Source organism: Clupea harengus, chromosome 17 (genome assembly GCF_900700415.2).
Source record: "Clupea harengus chromosome 17, Ch_v2.0.2, whole genome shotgun sequence".
Classification (NCBI taxonomy): Eukaryota; Metazoa; Chordata; class Actinopteri; order Clupeiformes; family Clupeidae; genus Clupea; species Clupea harengus.
The window spans coordinates 7429871-7452493 of record NC_045168.1 but is presented as its reverse complement, the minus strand read 5'-3'; the positions used below and the strand labels follow the sequence as shown (position 1 = coordinate 7452493).

General features: G+C 43.9%; 2 protein-coding genes across 9 annotated transcripts in view; both read right to left on the bottom strand.

The window, feature by feature from the left end:
* The window catches only part of LOC105890071 (microtubule-associated protein 4), a 99773-nt gene extending 99139 nt beyond the window's left edge, over positions 1-634 (bottom strand). For all 7 annotated transcript variants that reach the window (XM_042710302.1, XM_042710303.1, XM_042710306.1 and 4 more), the window contains exon 1: positions 528-634. The gene's annotated coding sequence lies outside the window, so the exon portion shown is untranslated. The remainder of the gene's footprint in view (positions 1-527) is intronic.
* Positions 635-5999: 5365 nt separating this feature from the next.
* Positions 6000-22623, bottom strand: part of kcnh2b (potassium voltage-gated channel, subfamily H (eag-related), member 2b) — a 55412-nt gene continuing 38788 nt past the window's right edge. For both annotated transcript variants that reach the window (XM_042710309.1, XM_042710308.1), the window contains exons 2-11: positions 19155-19577; positions 17718-18108; positions 15609-15808; positions 12236-12488; positions 11321-11514; positions 10989-11091; positions 10241-10528; positions 8902-9091; positions 8090-8279; positions 6000-7738 (exon numbers count right to left, since the gene is read on the bottom strand). In XM_042710309.1, the coding sequence (XP_042566243.1) occupies positions 7400-7738; positions 8090-8279; positions 8902-9091; positions 10241-10528; positions 10989-11091; positions 11321-11514; positions 12236-12488; positions 15609-15808; positions 17718-18108; positions 19155-19577 (2571 nt within the window). In that variant the 3' untranslated portion in view covers positions 6000-7399. The remainder of the gene's footprint in view (positions 7739-8089; positions 8280-8901; positions 9092-10240; positions 10529-10988; positions 11092-11320; positions 11515-12235; positions 12489-15608; positions 15809-17717; positions 18109-19154; positions 19578-22623) is intronic.

Here is a 22623-nt window from a genome sequence, read left to right as displayed (position 1 = left end):
ACTCAAAAGTAAAAAGCATGGCTAAGCACTATGCAGTCTTTGAATGAATACCGTGGCCAATAAAGTCATTGACAAGTTAATAAAAGTTTCGGCTCTGTTAATAATGCCAGTATGGCCTGGGATCCTGTGTAGTCTATTGGGGGGGAGAAGAATTACATTTAACACGGCACCGTAAAAATATCTAACAATAACAATTACGCCAGGCCAAAAAATTCCCTGCTGCGCCCCTGCACGAAACAACGCCTAAAATGACGCCTTTGGTGTCACTTCATCCACAGAGTGATAGCAAACAGACAAGCTTGCATAACTTAGAAAGCAGTGGCTTTTGCGCTGCGTCTCGGTGTGACTTCGACTTCACCAAGCACTATCGCTTTGATATGAGCCAAGTGAGCACACGATTCATCCAAAATCATCGTCCCGTCACTGTTTCCCCAAACAACTCGCCATAAAAAACTTAATGCAAACGATTCCAAGTAAATGTAATAGTAGTCCCAACGACAGGCATAGTTTAATTTGACAACACTCACCCTTTGTTGACTGTTTTTTGACAGTTTCTCGGGCGTCTGTAGTGTCGTTGCCTTCGCGATGATCCGCCCTCCCGACTGCACTTCTCAGTGACCGCAGGGTAACATTACCGCCTTTCAGGTTTCATCCAATCAGAATTCCTCAACAAAAGATGACAGGTTTCTTGACCAATCACAGTTAAGAAGAAACTATCTTGACAGCCCTTATCTCCTATCTCTTCTTCAGATTTAAAAACGCCTTGCTGGCGGTTCGCAGGAATGGACGCAGGCTGCACAATTCGTGCACTTTTGACAGACAACTCTAACGTACAATGAATACGTTTAACTCCTTTTACGGGACAGCTGAGACCCAATCGTTGTGAAGATCACTCGTTAAAACTGGCCACCCTTCAGCTCAAAGGATATGAAGTCAGTGAGCTACCGCTTGACAGTTGGAGCAAGAATGTCACGTTGCCTGTTTGAAACGTCAGAATGTCTTTACAGGAATTAAATGGCTGTATTTAATTCTGGGAATGATAGTCGATATAAGTGAACAGCCGTTCGCAATCTAAACCTATTTGTTGACCACCAGTTTAGACGATGACTAAGCTGTGTCCTCTGTAAAATGGGTGTCGCCTCCACATATCCACGCTACATTTTGAATTCCATATTCTATTAGAATGTTTGGTAGACATGCGTTATACATAACAAAGTGTCATATTTTCGTTTATTTTGGCAATAAATGGGATGTGATTTTGGTATGTGAAAGGTAGATTATCTAATTGAAAATACCTACATGCATGACTTCATAACTCGTAATTAGATGCCTATTCGCCTGTTAGACTACATAGTAATACAATGTCACCATCTAGCGGTTGACTTGCAATTTAAGTTTAAGGCAACTTCTCGGCTCCCTATCGTTTGTAGATGTCGAGTTCTGGCCAACACGTCGTCTAGATCTTAATTTATAGTTCTCTGTCTAAACCAACAGATATTTTTTTATTTCCTTAAATACAATTCATTAGGATTATTTCTCATTAAAGTTGCAGTTAATTATTATAGCAAATCTACTACTCTAGGGCACATGTGTCTGCATATATAATTTAAGACGGCACTATGAAACAAAACACCAAGACAAGTAAAACATCTGGACATGAAACAGAAGCTCCAGGATGTAGAGGAGTTGAAAAGAAGGCTGGTGTCAGCAGACTGTTCGTAAAAGTCAAATCACAAAGTGAGGGAGAATTTGTCAAGAACTGCATGATACAAGTTTGCGACATCGTATGCCCTGATAAAAGGCAAGCATTTTTAAACGTGAGCCTGAGCAGAAACAACGTTGCTGATTGTGTATGTGACCTTGCTATCGATCTACAACAACAGCTGATGGGAAAGGAACAAGATTGTATCGCACACTCCCTTGCTGTGGATGAGAGCAGCGACACATCTGATACTGCCCAGCTGTCAATCTTCATGGAGTGGACTCGACTCTGTGCTATAGGCCTACAGAGGATCTTTTGGGATTTTAATCAATGCATGGCACAACTACGGGAAAAGATCTCTTTGAAGAGGTATCCAAATGTGTAAAATGAAATGGGGCTGCCTTGGAACAAACGTGTGGGACTGACCACAGATGGAGCGCCTGTGATGTGCAGAAAAGAGATGCATAAGAAATAAATGCCACTGATGTTTATTTTATTTTGAAATTTGATTTCTGTGTTTATAGGCAATAACAAATAGGCCTAAGCTTTAGGCTGCTTGTCCCAAATTAAATAGGCCTATGTTAAAATTAAGTTCTTGTTTACATACGTATGAAAAAATATATCCTTTTTTTTCAATAAATACTGAATGTGTCCGGCCCTCGACTTGGACCCGGTCTTACATTTTGGCCCTCTGTGTATTTGAGTTTGACACCCCTGCTCTAGGGAGTCGGGATTCAGGATTATCGGGATACAGGTGCTGAGATTGGAGGTTATTCTGTATCTGATTGATACAGAATATTTCACAGTAGGGTACATTACGTTAAGCCCACAACCATAAGCCCTGAAGACCTTAAAAACTAAGACTCTTAGTGGTAACACAGTAAAACACCTGAAGCCTTACCAAAAAATTAAATGTCAGGCTGCCTTAAAAACCAGGAGAGGGTGAGGGATCGAAGGTGATTGTGTTGCACCTGTGAGTATAAAGTATTTGTTGTAAAGGCAGAGTAAATGTTCATGCTTTGTGAGCAACATAACCTGTAACCTTTTGTGTTAATGCACACATTGAGTGCATTAATCTAAAGAGGTAATTTATTCTCAGTATTTAAGGAACACCATCTCAAATATTTGAATATCTTGAATATTTTCACTACACTACTGAAATGAAAAGCTGATGCCAATTGTATCTTTCACTACTTACCTGCAAGCAACCTAAAACAGGCCAGCGGCTGTTGTCTCACTGGACTCTCCGCACAAAATGTTAATACCTACATAATACCTACAGCATGCATGGCTATAACAAATGTTACAACTAACAATGCTGCCCACCAGAACAGTGTGTCAGGAACTGTGTGCTGTATGTTGGAATGAATCTATAGCTAGCCTGCTATTGCAATACACTCTTGATAATGTGTAGTAGTGTAGTGAAGTGTAGACATATATTGTTCTAGGTGAAATATGATAACATGTAGGTGCTCATAGATGTTGGAGCGTGCAGGGAAGCCACCATTCCACATTTTCATTCATTTTAGTTCTGCTTTGACAAAGAAGAGGAAGCCTGTACAGAAAGAGTCCCTGTACTTTGAAGGGTAAGGGCAGTAGAATTTCCTCTCATTACTACACACACAAGCAGCATAAAAAAACGACATCAAAATACAGTTTTTTTTCAAAGAGGTTTATTGAAAGAAGTATTTTCAACTTTATAAAGTCAACCATTTATGATGCTATCACACGATCAAGACCCGGGGCTTCTTGCCAAGCTTGTGGTAGTGTTTGATATGAATGGTGTGACAACATGAACTCACGCCAACATTTTTTCTTCAGGCCATAAATAAAACAAAGACTGTGATCTGAGCAGCTAACACGTGCTAACAGTAGTTTGTGACTTGAAAACCTCATCCCAGTTTTCCTGCGATCTGAAGTACTCACAGGAAGTAGTTGTTTGGTGGCCTGGAAGTACAGTGCATCAGTCTACACATTCTCTATTCAGCAGTCAATAAGATGCCTGTTTGTCATCTCATCGCTCAAGGAACCTCAGTGCAGCATGCAAATAAAATGTGCACAATGTTAAAGATGTCTTCATCATCGTCATTGTCGTCATCGTCATTATAATTATTAACATCATTATTAACAGAATAGGTAGTCACATGATTATTATAGTTTATTTAAACATACCTTTTTTTCTACAGTATTTTTTTCTGCATTTCAAAGCATGCCAAAGAAATGACATTTTCTGCATAGTGCTGGCTATAAGAGTGCCAAAAATTTGATTCCTTTACAAGGTATGTACAAGGAGAAAAGAGCAATCCATTGGAAACATGTTACCAAATAAAAAAACTAAAACAACAACAAAAAAAAACACAATGAAAAGAACTCTGCAATGGTAAACAGTATCTATACACATGGGACTTGATGTAACGCGTGATGGTAACACAAACACACATGTAACGGACCGGATGAAGGACACATCGCAGTGATTGTGTGGGCACTGCAGTGCGCATCCATGCCAGTAGGGGCATTTTCATGGGCACTGATTTCACCAATTGCCAAAGAGCTTTCCCTGGCATTAGTTCTATAAAAGCATGGGTCCAAAACATCAAGCCTGCTGTGTGCCACTGAGACCCCCTGACGCGTGGGGCATCTTTCGGAGCAATAGTGCGGGGCATGTGACCGGTTCCTAGTGTTCTGATTGGATGATCGCGACAGAGTCGCCAACTGATGATTGAAGTTCTCCAGGCCGACAAATTGTTGCCCGATATCAATGGAAAAGTGGCTGAACAACACTGATCAAAGGGTTGTCCCATGTATCATGTGAAGTGGACCACAGCACACAGAATGGCTGACATGGGTGGGGGGCACATCTCTGGACAGTGAGTTTCTAGACAGCGATCACTACCTGACCATAGAGCACGATAACATTACACTCAGCAGAGAGAAGAAGGTAGAGTGTGTGTGTGGAGACAGAGAAATATACAAATTATGCAATGCGACAATGGCTAACATGCTAAGCGTTTTGCACTATGCACTATATCTTGACATCTCTGAGAGAAACAAAATAAACTAGGTCATGATTGGGATTTAGTCACTGTCAAGTAAAGCTGATGAAACCAGTTGCTTCATTATTTTTGACTTCATAAAAAAAAAGTATTTGAAATTAAATGCTGCGTTATGCAGAGTAAATGCTATTTAATTTAATGCACAGGGCCATATTCTGGCTAGAGAATCTCAAGAAGACAAAAATAATAACTTCAAGGAATAAAATGGAAGCTCGTCCAGAGCTGAGTCCCCTGTAGATGAGTGGATTCACATGAGAATGCATTTCTCGTTTTTCAACACAGCAGACTCAAATCGCCACCACACAACACTGCATCCGCTCTCTCATGTACATACAGAGCCCCCCCCCCCCTTTCTATCTTTGCTCTTACTAGTAGCTCATGTGTATGCTCCTCTCTCTGGAAGCAGACTGGGCAGTTAAAAGTCGTCTTAGCCTCTGGTGTTCCTCTATGTTTAAAGCTGTGTTCGCATGTAGGTGAATTAGTGGCAGATAAGTAACAGACGACAGACAGGAGCCATTTTGCATGTGTTGCAATTACAGTTCACATGCATGGGTCTCATTAAAATAGATAAATATATTAAGATTCAAACAGTCTAATCAGACTAGGATATACTGTACAATAACCAAAACACACACATGATAATGAACAAACAACTGTTATAATAATAGTAATAATAACAAAATAATAATAATAATAATAATAATAATAAAGACACATTTTGAAGTGCAATTCCTGCTGTTTCTGTAGAAGTCTATTCTTTACATACACGGTGAAAATGTCCCAAAGCTGTTCAAAATAAACAAACACAACCTGAAGAAATGGGATGAGATGGAGGTGATGTTAGTACACAAACCTCCGCCACTAGTCAACCAATTAACTTACACCTTATATTAATAAATCTCTTACAACTCTCTACGGCTAATAAATAAATAATCTTTCGGCTCAAACAAACCAACAGTGTGATACAATCTTTGCTTGTCTGTCATACAGTAAACTGGGTGTCTCTGAACCTTCAGTGCAGGCCTTATCACTAGATTGCTGTCTTGCACATGGGAATAGACAAAATGTAATAAACTGAAATGGTCTAAAAATGGGACACTTTACATTTCTGTACACTTGCTGATGTATGCGTTTGCATTACTGTTTAGTAATGCATTGAGAAGTGTTACAACAGAGACTAAAATGTTTTAGGTCTCTTCCCAAAAACCGTGTTTCTTCATTGATTACATAAATGCCTTGTATGACTGATCTATGATATCAATCAGAAATATTAAAATCATATAATAATCAATAATGAATAAGTACTAAAAATTATTGATTTGCTGATGGTGTGTTCCCTTAGCCTGTTGCTGCCAGACTATAGACTACTCAGAACATATTGTCTGGAAACACTCAGATGAGATCAGTGACCTGTGGGGAAGGGTTCATCCAATGAATTTGAATAATTTCAAATAAAATAAAAATGTCCTTTTCATCATTTTGAAAAGAGATAGACTTTGTAAAAAAAAAAGGAAAAGAAAATCAGAGTTGTGATTTTTTTCACTGCAGAATATTGCTAGGTTGACAATTTCACAACCAAAAGAAACCTTTGATCTCAAACACAAGCAGTTTCTGTGTTGCATATTGTCCACTGACTTTGTTCTCTGCCTATCTACACAAGGTAACTCACATGAATTTGATATGTTCAGCATGGCTTTCAAACATCCGAAGACCCACCCTCTCTGGAGCTAACCAGCCAATCCAGTGTGCTCTTGAAGCATGGAGCTCCGCCTCCACATTAAAGACATTAAGAAATGGGCCAATGATGAGACAGAACAGAACTGGACAGGACACCATTTGTTGTTGTTGTTGTTGTTGTTAGGCCAGCTAACACTACAGTCCCAACCAGGTTCGGAAGCGCTGAGGACATTAATATAGAGTTACTATATAGAATAATCTGAAAAATTTCAGTGCAAGACAAAAAATGGCTACTTATATTATTATCATTATTTTCTTGTGGTAATCCAATACTGGATATACAGCAGTAAAGGGACGTTTGAAGAGAGAATAAGTTCTGTGCGTGGAAACCCGTCTCTCCTTTTCTCTCTCCTCCTTTCTCTCTCCCTCTCTCTCTCTTTTCTCTGTCTGGCTCACAGAGAGGTATGGGTGGTGGAGCCTTCTCTCTCCTTCGTTCTCCATTCTTCCCATCATGCTCTTCTCCAGCGGTGCCTAAAAATGTGGTACAGAGACAGACCGGTAGCCTAGACACTACAGAAGCAGTCCACCGTTTCTGACACATTGGAGTGTCCACTGTGGAGTGTCCACTATGGAGTGTCCAGTGAGACTGTCCACTGTCTCTTGACATGGGAGGCCCGTGTGTCTGTCTCCACATCCTATTCAACTACACTTTTTCAATTACAAAGCGTCCGGGGGCGAGGCCCATGAGGAGAAAGAGAAACAGAAGACACACAAAGAGAGAGAGAGAGAGAGAGAGAGAGAGAGAGAGAGAGAGAGAGAGAGATAGAGGAAGGGAGAGAGAGAAAGTGAAAACAAGAGAGAAATGTTGAGAGAGAGGTAGAGACACAATCCTCATTTAATAAGCTCCTCCCTTTACACCTCCCTCCTCTGCTTTCCTCTCCTCTCTCCTCCCTCGTTCCCTCCCTCCCTAGCTCCCTGGGTCGGAGCTGTGCCTCTGCGGAGTCCGTGAGTCCAGGGGGGTTTGGGGCTCGGGCAGGGACAGCCTCCTCTGGGTCTCAGGGTCCAGCAAGGGCGCCCCCAGATCCAGATCTAGGGGCAGGGGCAGGGGCAGGGGCAGGGACAGGGGCAGGGACAGGGGCAGGGGCAGGGACAGGGGCAGGGTGAGCCCGGCCGAGCCCCGCGTGGGAGGAGGCTCCGTGGGGGTGAGCAGCGGGGTGCTGCTGCACTGCTGGAACTCAGCTGTGCTCCTCAGAGACTCACTGGACTTGGCAGCGGGGAACTCCTCAAAGTCCTGCGGGTTCAAGATCTACAGCAACAGAAACAGACACAGAAAGACACTTAACTCCGGAAAAAAAACTATTTGGACTTTGGACTATACTATAGATAATCAGTAAGACTATGCTGTTATCGTGAAATAATGGTATATGCTAGACTGCCCCAATCCAAGTGATTTTAGAAGTTCATTAACCCCTCATGTGAAGTCACTATCACACTATGAAGTCAGTCATGTTCCATCTGGCTCGGACCAAGAGGCAGACCCCTTGTGTCTGTGTCTGTGTCTGTGTCTGTGTCTGTGTCTGTGTCTGTGTCTGTGTCTGTGTCTGTGTCTGTGTCTGTGTCTGTGTCTGTGTCTGTGTCTGTGTCTGTGCGTACTCACCTGTGATAGAGATGCTAGTGTCTCTGACTCGAGGGGCGTGACAGACTGGATGAGTCTATCTGTGGGGCCGGGGAAGCTAGATGCCTGAGGGGGGGAGGAGACGGTGCTGTAGGCCGGGGGCACCAGGGCCATCTGCCTCTGCAGGAGCTGCATGATCGCCCCAATGTCTGTCGACATGCGCGTCTCTAACCTGAGGACACACACACACACACACATACACAAACACACACACACACACACACGTTTCATTTCAGAAATGACTTCCAAATTACTCAGAAACACATGCTTTATATCATGCATACACTCAGAGATGACACACATATCACACAGGAATCATACATAAATACGGTCACAAATTCCTCTCACTATCAGGCTAAAGCACGTTAGTTTTGATGTGATTTTCACTGGTCAGTGCCTGTTATACATTAATCACTTTTCTCTTACTATTGGCTCAACTGTATGCCTATTTGAAGGCCTATTCGCATATTCCCATATCTATTCCTACTGCCAACACCTAACACCTTTATCCAAAGCAACTGGCATTATTGAACAGCTGTACGTTTTTTCTCAGGACGTGTGCTCCCTCTGTGACAGCCCTTGGTGTTGTTAGCTCCTTGATCTCTTAGTTGTTTTTGTTTGTTTTGCACTTATTTCTGTTATCATTTTTCATCTATTCTTGTTTTGAATGCTCCAAATGTAAAGCACTTTGAGCTGCATTCTGTGTATGAAAGGTGCTATACAAATAAAGTGTATTATTATTGTTGTTGATCTGTTAGTTACAGGCGTGTGTATGTCGGGGAGAACGTTCTGACCTGTTGAGCTGCTTCTGCAGGAGGTCCAGGCGGTTCTCCAGCTCCGAGCGCTGCCTGCGGTTGATGCTGTGCAGGGGGGTGTTGAGGGGTGGGGGGGACGGCAGGCTGCTGCGGGGCACCTCCTGGTACTGACGCGACCCCCGACTGTCCCCCCAGAAACTGAAGATGTTCGACACACCTGAGAACGCACCTGACGGAGGTAGGGAGGGAGGAGAGAGAGGAAGAGGAAGATGGAGGTGGGGAAAGAGTGAGAGAAGGAAGATGGAGAGAAGATAGAGGGGATAACGAAAGTTTAAGAGTGAAAGTCAGATATGCCAACAGGGACATATACAGAATGAGAGCAGACCAAAAGAATGTTTCAACTGTCCTTTATTCAGCAGCTCTGTGTCTGTGTCTATCAGTGCCTGTCTGTTTCTGAAAAAGTGAGTCTGGTTTAGCTAGCTGGAGAAAGCCCATTTCTTTCTATTAACACAGTACATCTGTGTGTGTCTCTCAGTCACCCTGTAAGCTTTTGAGTATCTTTGAATGTGTGTGTGCATATGTGAGACTCGGCGAGAGTTGCCTCTGTTTTAGCTCACTGGAGATCTCCAGAGGCCACCAGCCCCCTGTGAAACACAGCCTGAGTTTACAGAGCCGCTGAAGAGGCCTGAGCTCATAGGGTTGGCACAGATAGTGTCTTAGAGGACAAATACCGACATAACACAGAAACGAATAGTCCCGTGCTACACTAACCTGAGAGAAGTGGGGGAAGGAGGTTTTAAGTGCATGTGTCTATGTGTCAATTATTACAGTGCATTTAGCTAACATAGGGACTAGACAACCATCGCAACCAGGAGACACTTGCGGATGGCTTCACATAGACATTAAACAATCCCTAGAGCAAGGGCTTATTCTGGTATTAATGTTAGTGAGTGAGTGAGGGGGCAAAAGTCCCTCGTACCCCTTGCCCTTCTCCAACACGTTAATTCAATGGTTGCGATTCCCACTGAAAGAGTGTCACAAGATTATGCTCATGGTGCTAGGTCGCCATCGATTAACTCACTTACACTACATAAACAAAATATTTTTCACTGTGAGTGGGAATGGGGTATTTCTGTAGGTGGTGTAGGTGTAGTAATGTTGCTCGAAATGCCCATCCCTACTTCATACAACTTTCAAATGTCTAGGCTTGCACCCTAACTACATGGCATGACGCAATGTTGAATAAACCGTGGTTATTACACAGGTGCGGTAAATACACTGGTTTGTTTTATAAAATTATAATGGTGTTGTATACGGTGCGGTTAATAGTCAGGAAAATACATTAGATATGATATATAGATGATATAGATGAGATCACCTGAGAGTGCATTGCAGGTGTTTCCTTTTTTCGGGTCTCCGTCCATCTCGGCCATGTCATAATTGTTGGGTGTGGCCTGAGGCTGGGAGAGCTCCAGTAAGGAGATAGGAGGTTCTGGCCCTTTGTGGAGAGACTCCTCCCCCTCATCTCCACTGGAGTGGGAGGAGACAGAACTCCGGTGCCCATCCCAGTCAGGATTAAGCCCCTCCCCTTGGTTGCTGTCTGCCTTCTTCCTGTTTCTCCGAATAGGCTTTTGGGCTCTCTTGATCTCTCCCGCATCAGCGTCATCTTTGGAATGAGATATTAGCCAATCATGATACGGTCACAACAGACAACTGTTTTTTTGACAACAGACTTTGTCAGTATAAAGTCTGTTCTGCATTCTGTATAATCCTGGCCGAGAGAATAGAAGTGACCTTTTGATTGACATGCTGCTAACCACTAACCACACCGTTACCTTAAGTATCAAAGAGGCACAAAGTGGCATTTAGCAGCTGGCAGTTACCTGTCATCAGAAAGATTTCTCTCAGGAGGTTAAGAATGTAAAGTTCCACACCAACAATTCGTCTTAATCCCATAGTTTTAACCAATTAATTAACAAACTTCTTAAACCAGGTAGTGGAGATATAGTTTACAATATACAAATGTATGGTATAGGCTTTACCTTCTGTCTTCTTTCATTAAAATAACAGTGAGTTTAAGGAAAATGAATTACTACCTTTCACAGCCAAAACATTGGTGGATGTACCTTTCTCAGTGCGTCTGCGGAATGACAGTTTGCGTCTGCGCAGGCGGTTGAAGCCGTCACAGTCAGATTCCTCACTACTGGGAGATCCAGGGATCATGTTGGTCTGGAAGGGAAAAGGGCACGTGAAGAAAAATTTCTAATTTCTTTGACTCACATCTTTACAGTTGAAGGTGATCTCCAGGTGTGCATGGTGTGTGTTTGATTCATATCTCTGAGGTTGATGATCTTCAGTGTGTGTGTGTTTGGGGGGGGGGGGGGGTTAGGTAACTCACATCTTGAGGGTGATATCTCTAGGTAGATGTTTGTACATATGGTGTGAGAGTGTGACTCACGTCTCTCAGGTTGAAGGTAATCTCTAGGTTGCTCCAGAAGTGGTCGGAGAACTCGGGGTACATGTCCAGCACCTCAAGGACGTCCTCCCTCTGGATCTTGTGCAGGTCACAGTAGGTCAGTGCCCTAACGTCCGCATTAGACTTGCCTGGACGTGCGTACAGGTTAATGGGTTCCCCAAATATGTCGTTCTTCCCTGTGAGCAATGATACATAGAGGATGTATTGAAATATACTGTCTATATAGGCATGGTGGTTTGTGTGGTAAATGTCTCACACAGAGACACTGTACCACAAATTAAATAATTGCAAAAGCTTAGTATAAACATATACTACAATACTCCAGAACCAAGACAACTTCAAATGTTGTATAAGAAGTAATGATTTGTCAAAATGTACCATACAAAAGTTCAGTTCTCTGCATATTCAATGGAGATTTTGCACTGTAGTTTATGCTGTGTGAACCCATAGATGGCAGTGTTGCTCCATTAACATCTTCCAAGCAGACATGAGCTCCCTGAATGAACCTGTTTATATTACACATCTCCTTAGAATATTAACAGTTTTAACTACGACAGTCTGGGCTTCAAGCTTTTAAGATTTCTGTCTCTGGCTCTATAATCAGAGGGATATTTGAACAGGCTCGGAACTCTACACCCACCATACAGAAACATGCAAAAGCTTTCAGGGATTTTCAGGGATGTGTAAACAGTCTGATGTTATTCTAAACAAAAAAATATGGTATATTACATTGCGCTGAGCATTAATAAATATACTTTCCTGGTCTGGGTTGGATGAGTGTGTCTGTGCGTACATTGTTGAGGCTAGTGCCCACTGACATGAAATTAAATTCTTTAATCCACATACACATACAAAGCCACACACACAGACACACACACACACAAACAGATGCCCCACCTAAGATGGCTACCACCACGTCTCCGCGCAGTATCTCAATGGAGCCGCGTGAGATGAAGTAGATGGCGGTGAGCACGTCCCCTGCGTGCACGAGCGTGTCCCCAGGCGGCGCATGCGTCGTCTTAAACTTCATGGCCAGTGCACGCAGGCAGCCCTTGGTGGAACCTGTGAAGGCCTTGCAGTTCTGCAGCAGGGTCCGGTTCAGGTGCAGACAGATGTCAGCCTGCAGACACTCTGGGAACCCTTTTAGAACCTGAAGAGTTGGAGGAGAACCGTCCGAGAACTTAGGTTATGAGTGAGTGGGCGAACACCTGCTGGATATATTTGTGCCTTTTTATGAATGCAATAGTTCACAAACAAAAATGTGTTTCAAGAGTCTTCAATCTTCTTGCCTCAACTGTTGTTTCTGGGACCACAGACTCAGTATTCCATTTGTTCCTGTCGAGGGTATCGGTATATCCCTAAAACATCAAATGTAAACATCCACCAGAGAGAGACCTGGGGTCAAATATGTCTGGAAAAACGTCTTTAACTTCACACTCAAATGGCTAATTATGTTTCTAATTATCGTCGTGTTAGCAATGCTAGATCCTCTAAGTTAGAAGTTTAATTATGTAAAAGTCAACAAAGAAGCACTGTAGCCTCTGTAAATCAGGGTTCATACAGTATAGATGTAGATTTGCACAGAGTTGCATCTGTATTTATGTGCAGCAGAGGAGGTAGGGGAGAGCAGTTAGCAGATAGCTAAAGATTAGCAGTAAAGAGATCCCCGTTAAACACCTGGATTAACTCAGATCATGCATTAGATTTTGTTTTGCACATTATTCCTGATTTTTCATGTGTACTGCACTGGCATTTGTTGATATTGTTGTTTATTTATTTTTGCATCTGAAAATGATTTTCGATTCAACCTACTTGCATGATTTTAAGATTTGGCTTTAGCATAATCCTCTCCAAGTCTTTTCACTGCGGATGTTCACATTTTTTGTAGCTCACCCAAAACAGGATGAGGACAGCGAAATCTGTCCAAAAAATATAATAAGTCAGAAAAAAAGATTAAGGACTCTTGACATTTCTGTGAACTATTGTCTGTAATGATTTTCAAAATGAAATAGGGTTTGGAGTCGGGATGAGCAAAGAAAGCTAGCCAGAAATGATTGGGAAATGTAAAGGAACAAAGGTTAGCATCGTATCGCTGATGCTAACCTACAGGGTGTCTATGATTCTGGTAGGTTTGACATACAATGACGACATGCAATGACATGAATGATGTGCTTTAAATTTGGTAGCACTTTATTTGAAACCTCCATCATGAGGTTAGTATAACCATGTCATAAACATGTTATGACTGATCCCGTTCTCTGTCAATATCTATCACAACAGACTGAGTCCAATGATATGATAATGGCACGTTACCATTACCTGAAACTGCCATGACAGCACTTGTAATTTTACATGCCACAGCTTATACCACATGCCTCTAAGCATCAATCATTTCAAAAGTTGTCATGAGAATGACCAATAATGATAATATGGCAATATCACCGGACACTGCTATGATAATTAATGACAGGATATAGCAACTGCCATGCCAAGTCTCATGGTCATATTAATCTGACAATGGAGGGTTTTAGTAAAGTGCTACCTTCCTTTAACAGTCCATGACGATATTTGCCTGGAATACCCTTGAGAAAATGCTACAACCTTAAGAGAAACAGGAGTCATTGGAGATCCGAAGCCTAAAGTCCTTTGGCTGGGGACACTCCAATGACAATCTGCACGTCTCTCCCACTCACTGAACAGCACTACAGCAGGCCACAGGGCAAACACACAGTCACACAGTGATTCAGGTAGACAGCAGAGCCTCCACCAACTCCACTCTTTAGTAGCAAATGTACTCTGATCCAGCTCGGTCCAGTGAACTCTAAACAGAGCAGTAACTACCACTATAATGAGAAAGTCCTGAACAACAGATGAGCGCATCAGCATTTATCCCTCCATCTCTTCAACTCATCATCAACTCAAACTCAAGCATTGCGATGCAGACATGCAGAGTCATGTCTGCGTCTCAAAGCTGCAGTGGGCGTTTAATGGCATGTAATCAGTCCCTCCAGGATCTTGCAAGGGTTTGTTGTGACTGTTGTGGCCAAAAGGGAAGGAATTGGCTGTGGGAACTCTCAGCAGTTGCGGTTAAAATTATGGTCATTTTTGAGTCATTTTTTCAATTTCCTGCAATGATTTATAAGAGTTGTAACCCCACCAGGATCTCTCAAGAGTTGAGTTTGTCTGCAGTTTGATTGTTGTTGTTCACAAATATTACGAATAATGCAGAAATTATATGACTTGCCTTTTTTCCCCGGAAATACTGTGTGACTTGGCAGAACCACAAGATGGCTAAATCCCAGATGGACTGTGTAACTGAGGGGGGGGGGGGGGGGGGGGGATGATGTCAGTGTCTTTGGGGTTGAGCTGGGAGAACAGAGATGTCTGTGCATGGATGACTCACTCTCTCACTCGTTTAGTATCAATCACAGATCTTGATGCAAAGACACACTGAGTCTTCTTATGATGATGATACATAAATTGTGGAGGCCAACCTGGGAGTCAGGTTTGGTCTAATACTTTACATTTAATTTCTTTAATTCATGTTGTATCTGAATTTGCACAGACTACAATTTGAACAGTGTGATGAGATGAATTCAAGTGAATATAACTCAGAAAGTGAGGAAGAAGAAGAGAATAGTATGTGTGTATGTGTGTGTGTGTGTGTGTGTGTGTGTGTGTGTGTGTATGTGAGAGTAGCTCACTTCACAGCATTCAGCATGCATATCCCTGTGTGTGTGTGTGCGTGTGTGATTTGTCTATGTGCATGCACACAGTTCTCTCAAAGTAGACAGCATGTACACCCCTGCAAGTGTGTATGTGTGTGAACACATGTGTGTTAGGTTTTCAGACTCACTGCGTTGTTGATGCCGTTGGCTGTGCCTCTGCTCGTGTGTGTGTGAGTCTGTATGTGTGTGCATGCGTGTGTGAGTGTGTGTGTTTGTGCGTGTGTATATGTGCTTGTGTGTGTGTGTGTTCCTTACTGCGTTCATGTTGATGCCATTGGTATACGACCAGGCGTGTTGGAAGTAGTCCTCCAGCCTCTGCCTCTATGCGTCTGTGTGTGTGTGTGTGTGTGTGTGTGTGTGTGTGCACGTGTGTGTGTGTGTTTGTGCGTGTGTGTGTGCGTATGTGAGTGTGTGCATGTGTGTGCGTGCGTGTGTAAGTGTGTGTGTTTGTGCGTATGTCTGCGTGTGTGCGTTTATGTGTGTGTGTGTGTGTGTGCGTGCATGTGTGTGTGTGCACGCTTGTGTGTGTGTGTGTTCCTCACTGCGTTCATGTCGATGCCGTTGGTGTAGGACCAGGCATGCTGGAAGTACTCCTCCAGCCTCTGCCTCAGTGGGTTGGGGATCTGGTGAAAGCGGATGAACTCTCGCACCCTCAGCATCTGGGTGTGGTAGCGCGCCGTGCCCGAGTAGAGGCGCTGGATGATCGCCGAGACGTTCCCAAAGATGCTGGCGTACATCAGAGCTGAGAGGCAGAAACACAAGGGCAGAATATGACAGATGAGTTTGTTTATATGAATATTACCCATGACAGAACAGAGAGAACTCTGAGATGACAGTGAGATGAAGTTTTCAAAGTGAAATGGAGTTTTAGAAAATAACAAAATCCCTCCTACTTTGAAAATTAAGCTAGACACATTCTTCAATATTTGGGTTTACATCAAATATGTCCACTCAAAGCAGAAGAGGAGAGATTGGCAGACATCTAATTTTTCATTCAAATGATCAGTGACAGCTGGGATCTGAAAGCTTTCTGGAGAACCGGAGTTCCGTCGAGAGATGGAATACAGATGCAGATAAGAGACGCTCTCTAATGGCATCGCCTCAAATGCATCTTAAACAGGTTACCACTCCATTTCCAGGAAAACAACACAAAACTAATGTCAAAAAATATATCCACATTTTTCTCTAAGTTTCATCTTCCCGAGTCATGCATCTGCTGTCTCTGCAAGAAGCAATGGGTGACAGTCATGATGGATACCGCTTTCTCCCCATCCAATCGGATTCATTTATCCTCATCAGCAGGGGGACCTGACAGCCAATGAAGCGACTGCTTGGTGCTGTGGTGCTCTGCGCATCATTACCCTTTCATAGGACTCACTCAATGATTAGTCTCTCAGAGAGCTACTGCTGGCCACTTCTGATGGATGGAGAACAACTTACAAGTCTGCTCTCTCTCTCTATGTATGTGTGTGTGAGAGAGTTAGTGCATGTGTATGTGTGTGTGTGTGTGTGTGTGTGTGTGTGTGTGTGTGTGTGTGTGTGTGTGTGTGTGTGTGTGAGAGAGAGTTAGTGTGTGTGTATGTGTGTGTGTGTGTGTGTGTGTGTGTGTGTGTGTGTGTGTGTGTGTGTGTGTGTGTGTGTGAGAGAGAGTTAGTGTGTGAGAGAGAGTTAGTGTGTGTGACTGTGTGTGTGTGTGTGTGTGTGTGTTCATGTGTGTACACCCATGACTGTTTTGGCATTCATTTCCTCTGCCTCCATGTCCTCTGTTTACAGATGCAATAATGTAAGGGGATAAGCCTCCCATAACTAGCAAACATGCAAGAAAGCTATTCAGCCTATTCGTGGGTGATATCATTACTGGTTCATTTAGACTTGTTCATGATTAATATGCGCTGTGTAAGGCCTCTGATTATGGACGTGATACTGGCTTTGTTATCTATGACCTTTTGTTCTTATGCAGGTCAAGTCATTTTGACAGATGAGTCTGAGAAAAAAAAAGGAAATTGCTCTGCTTCTCAGGTAATGTGATAAGCACAAAATCCCTGACAGGATATTACTTACTACCACTAGAAATGAATATTCTAACTCCACAACGATCTATGTGAACGATAGCTGTATCTACATGTATTAAGATTATAAAAGAGCAGATCACCGTCTTCCTTTAAATCATGGCCAGAATAAAGTTTAGTTTTGATCTCTAAATGTGTGATGTTTGGGAATCTTCTAGGCTCTTGGATGGGTGATTTGCCTTCAAAACAGTCAGTCATTTGCTTTCAAAACTAAGCTCAATTCAAAACTCTTTATCTGTGTCTGTCCGAAATATTTACTTCAGTCTGGTCACAGATGTCATGGCAGATTCCATATCCAGTCGTGACAGTTGATATCCAATGACACGAGAATTTCATATTACCATTTCCAGTAATTGTCATGATACAGTAGCTCTTAAAAGTGTGGATGCCATAACGGCCAATGTTTATAATCATTAAACATTTAGAAAGCTGTCATGATTGTGGTCACGCCACACTATGATAATCACTGACGCTCTTATGACACCTGTCATGACATGGTATGCTTATAGCTTATCATGGAGGTGTTATTCAAGTGAAGTCTTACCCGTGTGTGTTTGACTATGTGTATGTGTACCAACTTACAGCCGATGAGCATGACGCAGATGGAGAAGATCTTCTCGGAGTTGGTGTTGGGCGAGACGTTGCCGAAGCCCACGCTGGTGAGGCTGCTGAAGGTGAAGTAGAGCGCCGTCACGTACTTGTCCTTGATGGAGGGGCCCGAGCCGGGGATGGAGGTGTTGTAGTGCTTGCCCAGCTGGTCGCCGAGCGTGTACAGCCATCCGATGGAGCCGCTGCGCTCCACGCTGCCGATGGCGTACCAGATGCAGGCCAGCCAGTGGGCGATCAGCGCGAACGTGCACATGAGCAGGAAGAGGACCGCCGCTCCGTACTCCGAGTAGCGGTCCAGCTTACGCGCCACACGGACCAATCTCAGCAGACGGGCCGTCTTCAGCAGGCCAATCAGGGTGGTTGTCTGGGAAGAGAGGCGGGGAGGGGAGGAGTTAGGGGTGGTCTGTAAAGGCATGATGTGACTATGACATGGATGTGTAAAAACTGACCCATACACTAACTTACATACAAGTGCCATGTACATACAGGCCTCCTACATGAACACGCTGTGGATATGCTCACACACAGCAGTTAGTTAAATATACTGCAGACTGGCTGTCATCCCATGTTACGTCTTGGTCTGCTTTGGCAATTAGTAATGCTGATGGTGCTATTTTATCATATAAGTGAAACTGAATGAAAGTGACCTGAATTTAATCCACTTGAGAGGGAAACAGGAGAGGCTGATTAAAAGAGGGAAGTGTGTTTTCAGCACTCTGCCATCGTCTGCGACTGGGCCATCCAGTCATGTGTGTGTGTGTGTGTGTGTGTGGATGGGGGCGTGGGGTGTTATACTGCAGGCTGTAAACTATTCCTCCATTCTTCTCAGTCTAATGTGCTCATTCCTAATGATTGCACTTGTCTTGCCCCCAGCCCCCAGCCCCCAGCCCCCGCCACAATACAAAGAAATAAGGAGGCGATTAGACTACTGGCTCAGAGCCTAGACCCGCTCTACAGCAACCCGATGAATAAGGAGCGTGTGCAAAATGCACACACTCAGCACAGACTGAAGCGTTCTTCCGTGAGGGAGGATACAAGGGCAGAGTGCATGTGCAGAAGTTAGACGATTCGAATGTTGCTTACGAAATACACAGTGTTGTTTGTGAAAGCCTGGTCTGTCTGTTTACACCACATAGAGTGGGGTTTACGAGGTCTTGAGAAACAGGGGGCTTCTGACATGTAGCCACCCAACATGGTGCTCTTAACAGGACTTAAGTGCCCAGAGAAACTTGAGGAAGAAGACAAGCTTCAACTTAAAATGCTTCAGGTGCTGACACATTTTCCAGCTGAAAAGGGGGTCTATTGAGATGATATGTGAGGTTTTCAGACACAAGGATTTATGTGCTTGGAAAAACTTGAGAAAGAAGAACTTCCAAAAAGTGCATTCTTGACTTCCGCATTCTTTCTCACCTCCTCTCCGCTGCGGTAGATAAGCAGGTCGAAAGGGATGGCAGCCACCATGTCGATGAGGAACCAGCCCTTGAAGTAGTGCACGGCGATCTTGGACGGGTGGCTGACCACCTCGTCGTTTACGTTGACGTAGGTGGTGCGGAAGTTGATGACGATGTCGACGATGAACATGATGTCCACGATGAGGTCCACCACGTTGAGGGGGCTGCAGGAGTAGCCGCATGACTGGATCTTCTGTTCCTCCGTGTCGCTGAGAAGGAATGCGGCCGAGTAGGGCGTGACGATGGCCGTGTAGATAACGAGCAGCAGGATCAGCCAATCCCAGACGGCCTTGAAGGGGCTGTAGTGGAGCACCGTCCAGTTGTGGATGCGGGGGGCCTGGAGTTTGTACTCTGGGAGCACGTCGGCACCTAGCGACAGCACCTGCGGAACGAGGGAGGAGAGAGAAGAGAGGAAAGAGAGAAAATGTCTGATTAGCTTTTTTTCTAATTTGAAGTTCATCCTTCTGATCAGTGTTCTCACTGATCCCGCAACTGAAGGTCCCTGGCGTCAGCACTTGGATGGTAAAGAGGAGGTGTATTAGCTGTGAAAGACTTTTGTTTGTATGGTGTGCTGTGGAGAATGCCATTGTGTTTTTCTGTCACATTGAGCACGTTCACTTAAAGGACCATGATGTGTCAACTATTAGTCAATAATCCACAAATATTCAGTCATTTTTAAAAATGAAACTGCAAACTTCAGGTCAAATCACCAAATGAATCAAAATCTTCATGCAGTTTGAGCACTGAATTATGTCTATTTATATATACATATCCATATATATATACACGTATGCACACACACACACACACACACACACACACACACACACACACACACACACACACACACACACACACACACACACACACACACACACACACACACACACACACACACACACACACAGTTCTACAGAATGACCTACAATACAAGCTGATCACTGGGATGTCCTAAGTATGAAGTCCATGCATTCCAACGCACGTGCTGGTAGGCGTAAATCATTTGATAGACATTACGCCAGAGATCAGCACTCAGGGGGGTAGTGTGTGGTGGGAGAGCCCTTGAGCCTAAGGAGTCAAATAGGAGTCACGTTTGTGCTCTTAGGGCCAGTGCTCCACACTGGCAACAGATGGACCGAGGTCTCCTCTCCATCTGCAGAGCTGCCTCTCCAGAGCTTTATGCAAGCACAGCCTGCAGACATACACACATGCTCACGTGTACACACACACACACACACACACTCACACACACACACACACACACACACACACACACACACACGCATGCCCAATATTGGAGTTATGAAAGCTAAACACACACACAGACACACAGAGGTCTTTGAACACCCTTATCTGCAATAATTTGTGTTGACTTACTGAAAAAAAGCCACGTCAGCAAATACATTTTGTTTTGTTTTTGTGAATAATGAAAACAAACATAATCAGAATGCACGGTTGAAACTTTCCGCTACATTCATTTAATTAATTGATGCAAAAGGAACAAATTACAGGAAGCTTTTTGGAAAAATAAATTATGCTTTTTTACAGGCAAAACAAAAGAAGCTAACAAATGGAAGTAAACAAATGGAAAGAAACAAATGGAAGTAAACAAATGGAAGTAAACAAATGGAAAGAAACAAATGCTTCCCAACAGCAGGGGAGAAAAACACAAGGTATTAACCAAAGGGAGATTGTTTTCACTCTCAATCTTCATGTACTGCATCTGTCATATTCATAGTGTCAGACACACACACAAGCCTTTTGCATTATCCTTGTCACTGAATACACAGTAATCTCCTCTTTAAGGAGATCAAGAGCTCCGTTCACTAGTTTAGAGAGCCTGGGTTTTGTTGTAAAACTCAAGGCTGAGACACAGACAGACACAGGCTTGCGTGTTGTAAAACTCAAGGCTGAGACACAGACACAGACACATGCTTGCGTGTTGTAAAACTCAAGGCTGAGACACAGACAGACACAGGCTTGCGTGTTGTAAAACTTTGGGCTGAGACACAGACACAGACACAGACACAGGCTTGCGTGCTACAGCAGTGTTGGAGAGACAGATATGAATGAGACATCAGGAGGAGTTAGAAGCGGCAACCCATCAACGTCACCTCCCCCTGGGCTTAGTTAGAGACAATTAACAACACATCAATTAACACAAGATGCTTCTGCAGACGAGGAGGATGGGGGGAGGAATTGGGATGGGGGTATGAGGGGGGGGGGGGGGTGTATGGCATAGTCACAACCCTGGGCCCTGTGGGCATCTGTGTTGCTCTGTTCTACGGTGCCAACTGCAGATTGACGGGCACAGCTGTGGCACAGCCTTCAGCTGCCCCCCACACAGACACATTTATTAACACATATACACACACACACAGACACGTACACACACACACACAATCACAGACACGCACACACGCACGCACGCACGCACGCACGCACGCACGCACGCACGCACGCACGCACGCACACACAAACACACACAGACGTGGCTAGATAAGCATGCATCAAATGTGTGTTTCTATCAAACCCAGACTTTGCACAGGGTTGGCTTCTTGGCTCTGTGGCTGATTTGGCTTTGTTGGTTGTACTCTGTCTCATACAGTAGTGGTGTTTCGCTAGGGCAAAGTGCTAGCTCTGAGGTCAACTAGTACCCTATAGCACTGACATTCACCTTTGATCACGGAGCATGAGTATATGAGTGTGTGTGTCTGGGTGTACATGTGTGTGTGTTGTGTGTGTGTGTGTGTTTGGGGGTGGGGGGGGTGGTTGTCTCTGTGCTTGAGTGTGTAAGTGTATGCTTAGGTCACTGTTTGGCAAAAATCTATAATAATCATAGGAGAATCTTATGTCTGGCATAACACTTTGTGAATATAACATACATTTCTGTAACATTTACGGACATTTCTAGAATTAACAACGGACTATTTGACTATATAAAAATTGTGTGTTATTCCAAAATTAGGGTCAATCCTGAGAGGGATGATGAAGGATTTCATGACCATATCCTGCCTGTGTATTTGCACCTGCGGCCCCTCTTTATAAATCCATTAGTCAGCACAGTCACACACAGAGTGCTCTGTGACGGTGACAGCCCTGCAGTGTGAAACGGGGCCATTCTTTCTGCTTCCCTGCACCGGGGCAGGTGAGCGTGCCGTACCTGTGAAAAACTCTCGCTCACGCTTCTATCCTGGGGCCAGCAGGTGCAGAGGCTCTGAGCACCACCTGCTGCCACTGCCCTGAACAGGCATTTGGGCACTTGTGGGGCACAGACGCGAACAGGTGAGTTAGGAGAACACTGTTGCATCACAGGAGACACATGAGTGAGTAAAGCTGCTGCCGCTGCCCTGAACACACCACAGGTATTTGGGCACTTGTGGGGCGCAGAGGGGAACAGGTGAGTTAGGAGAACACTGTAACATTAC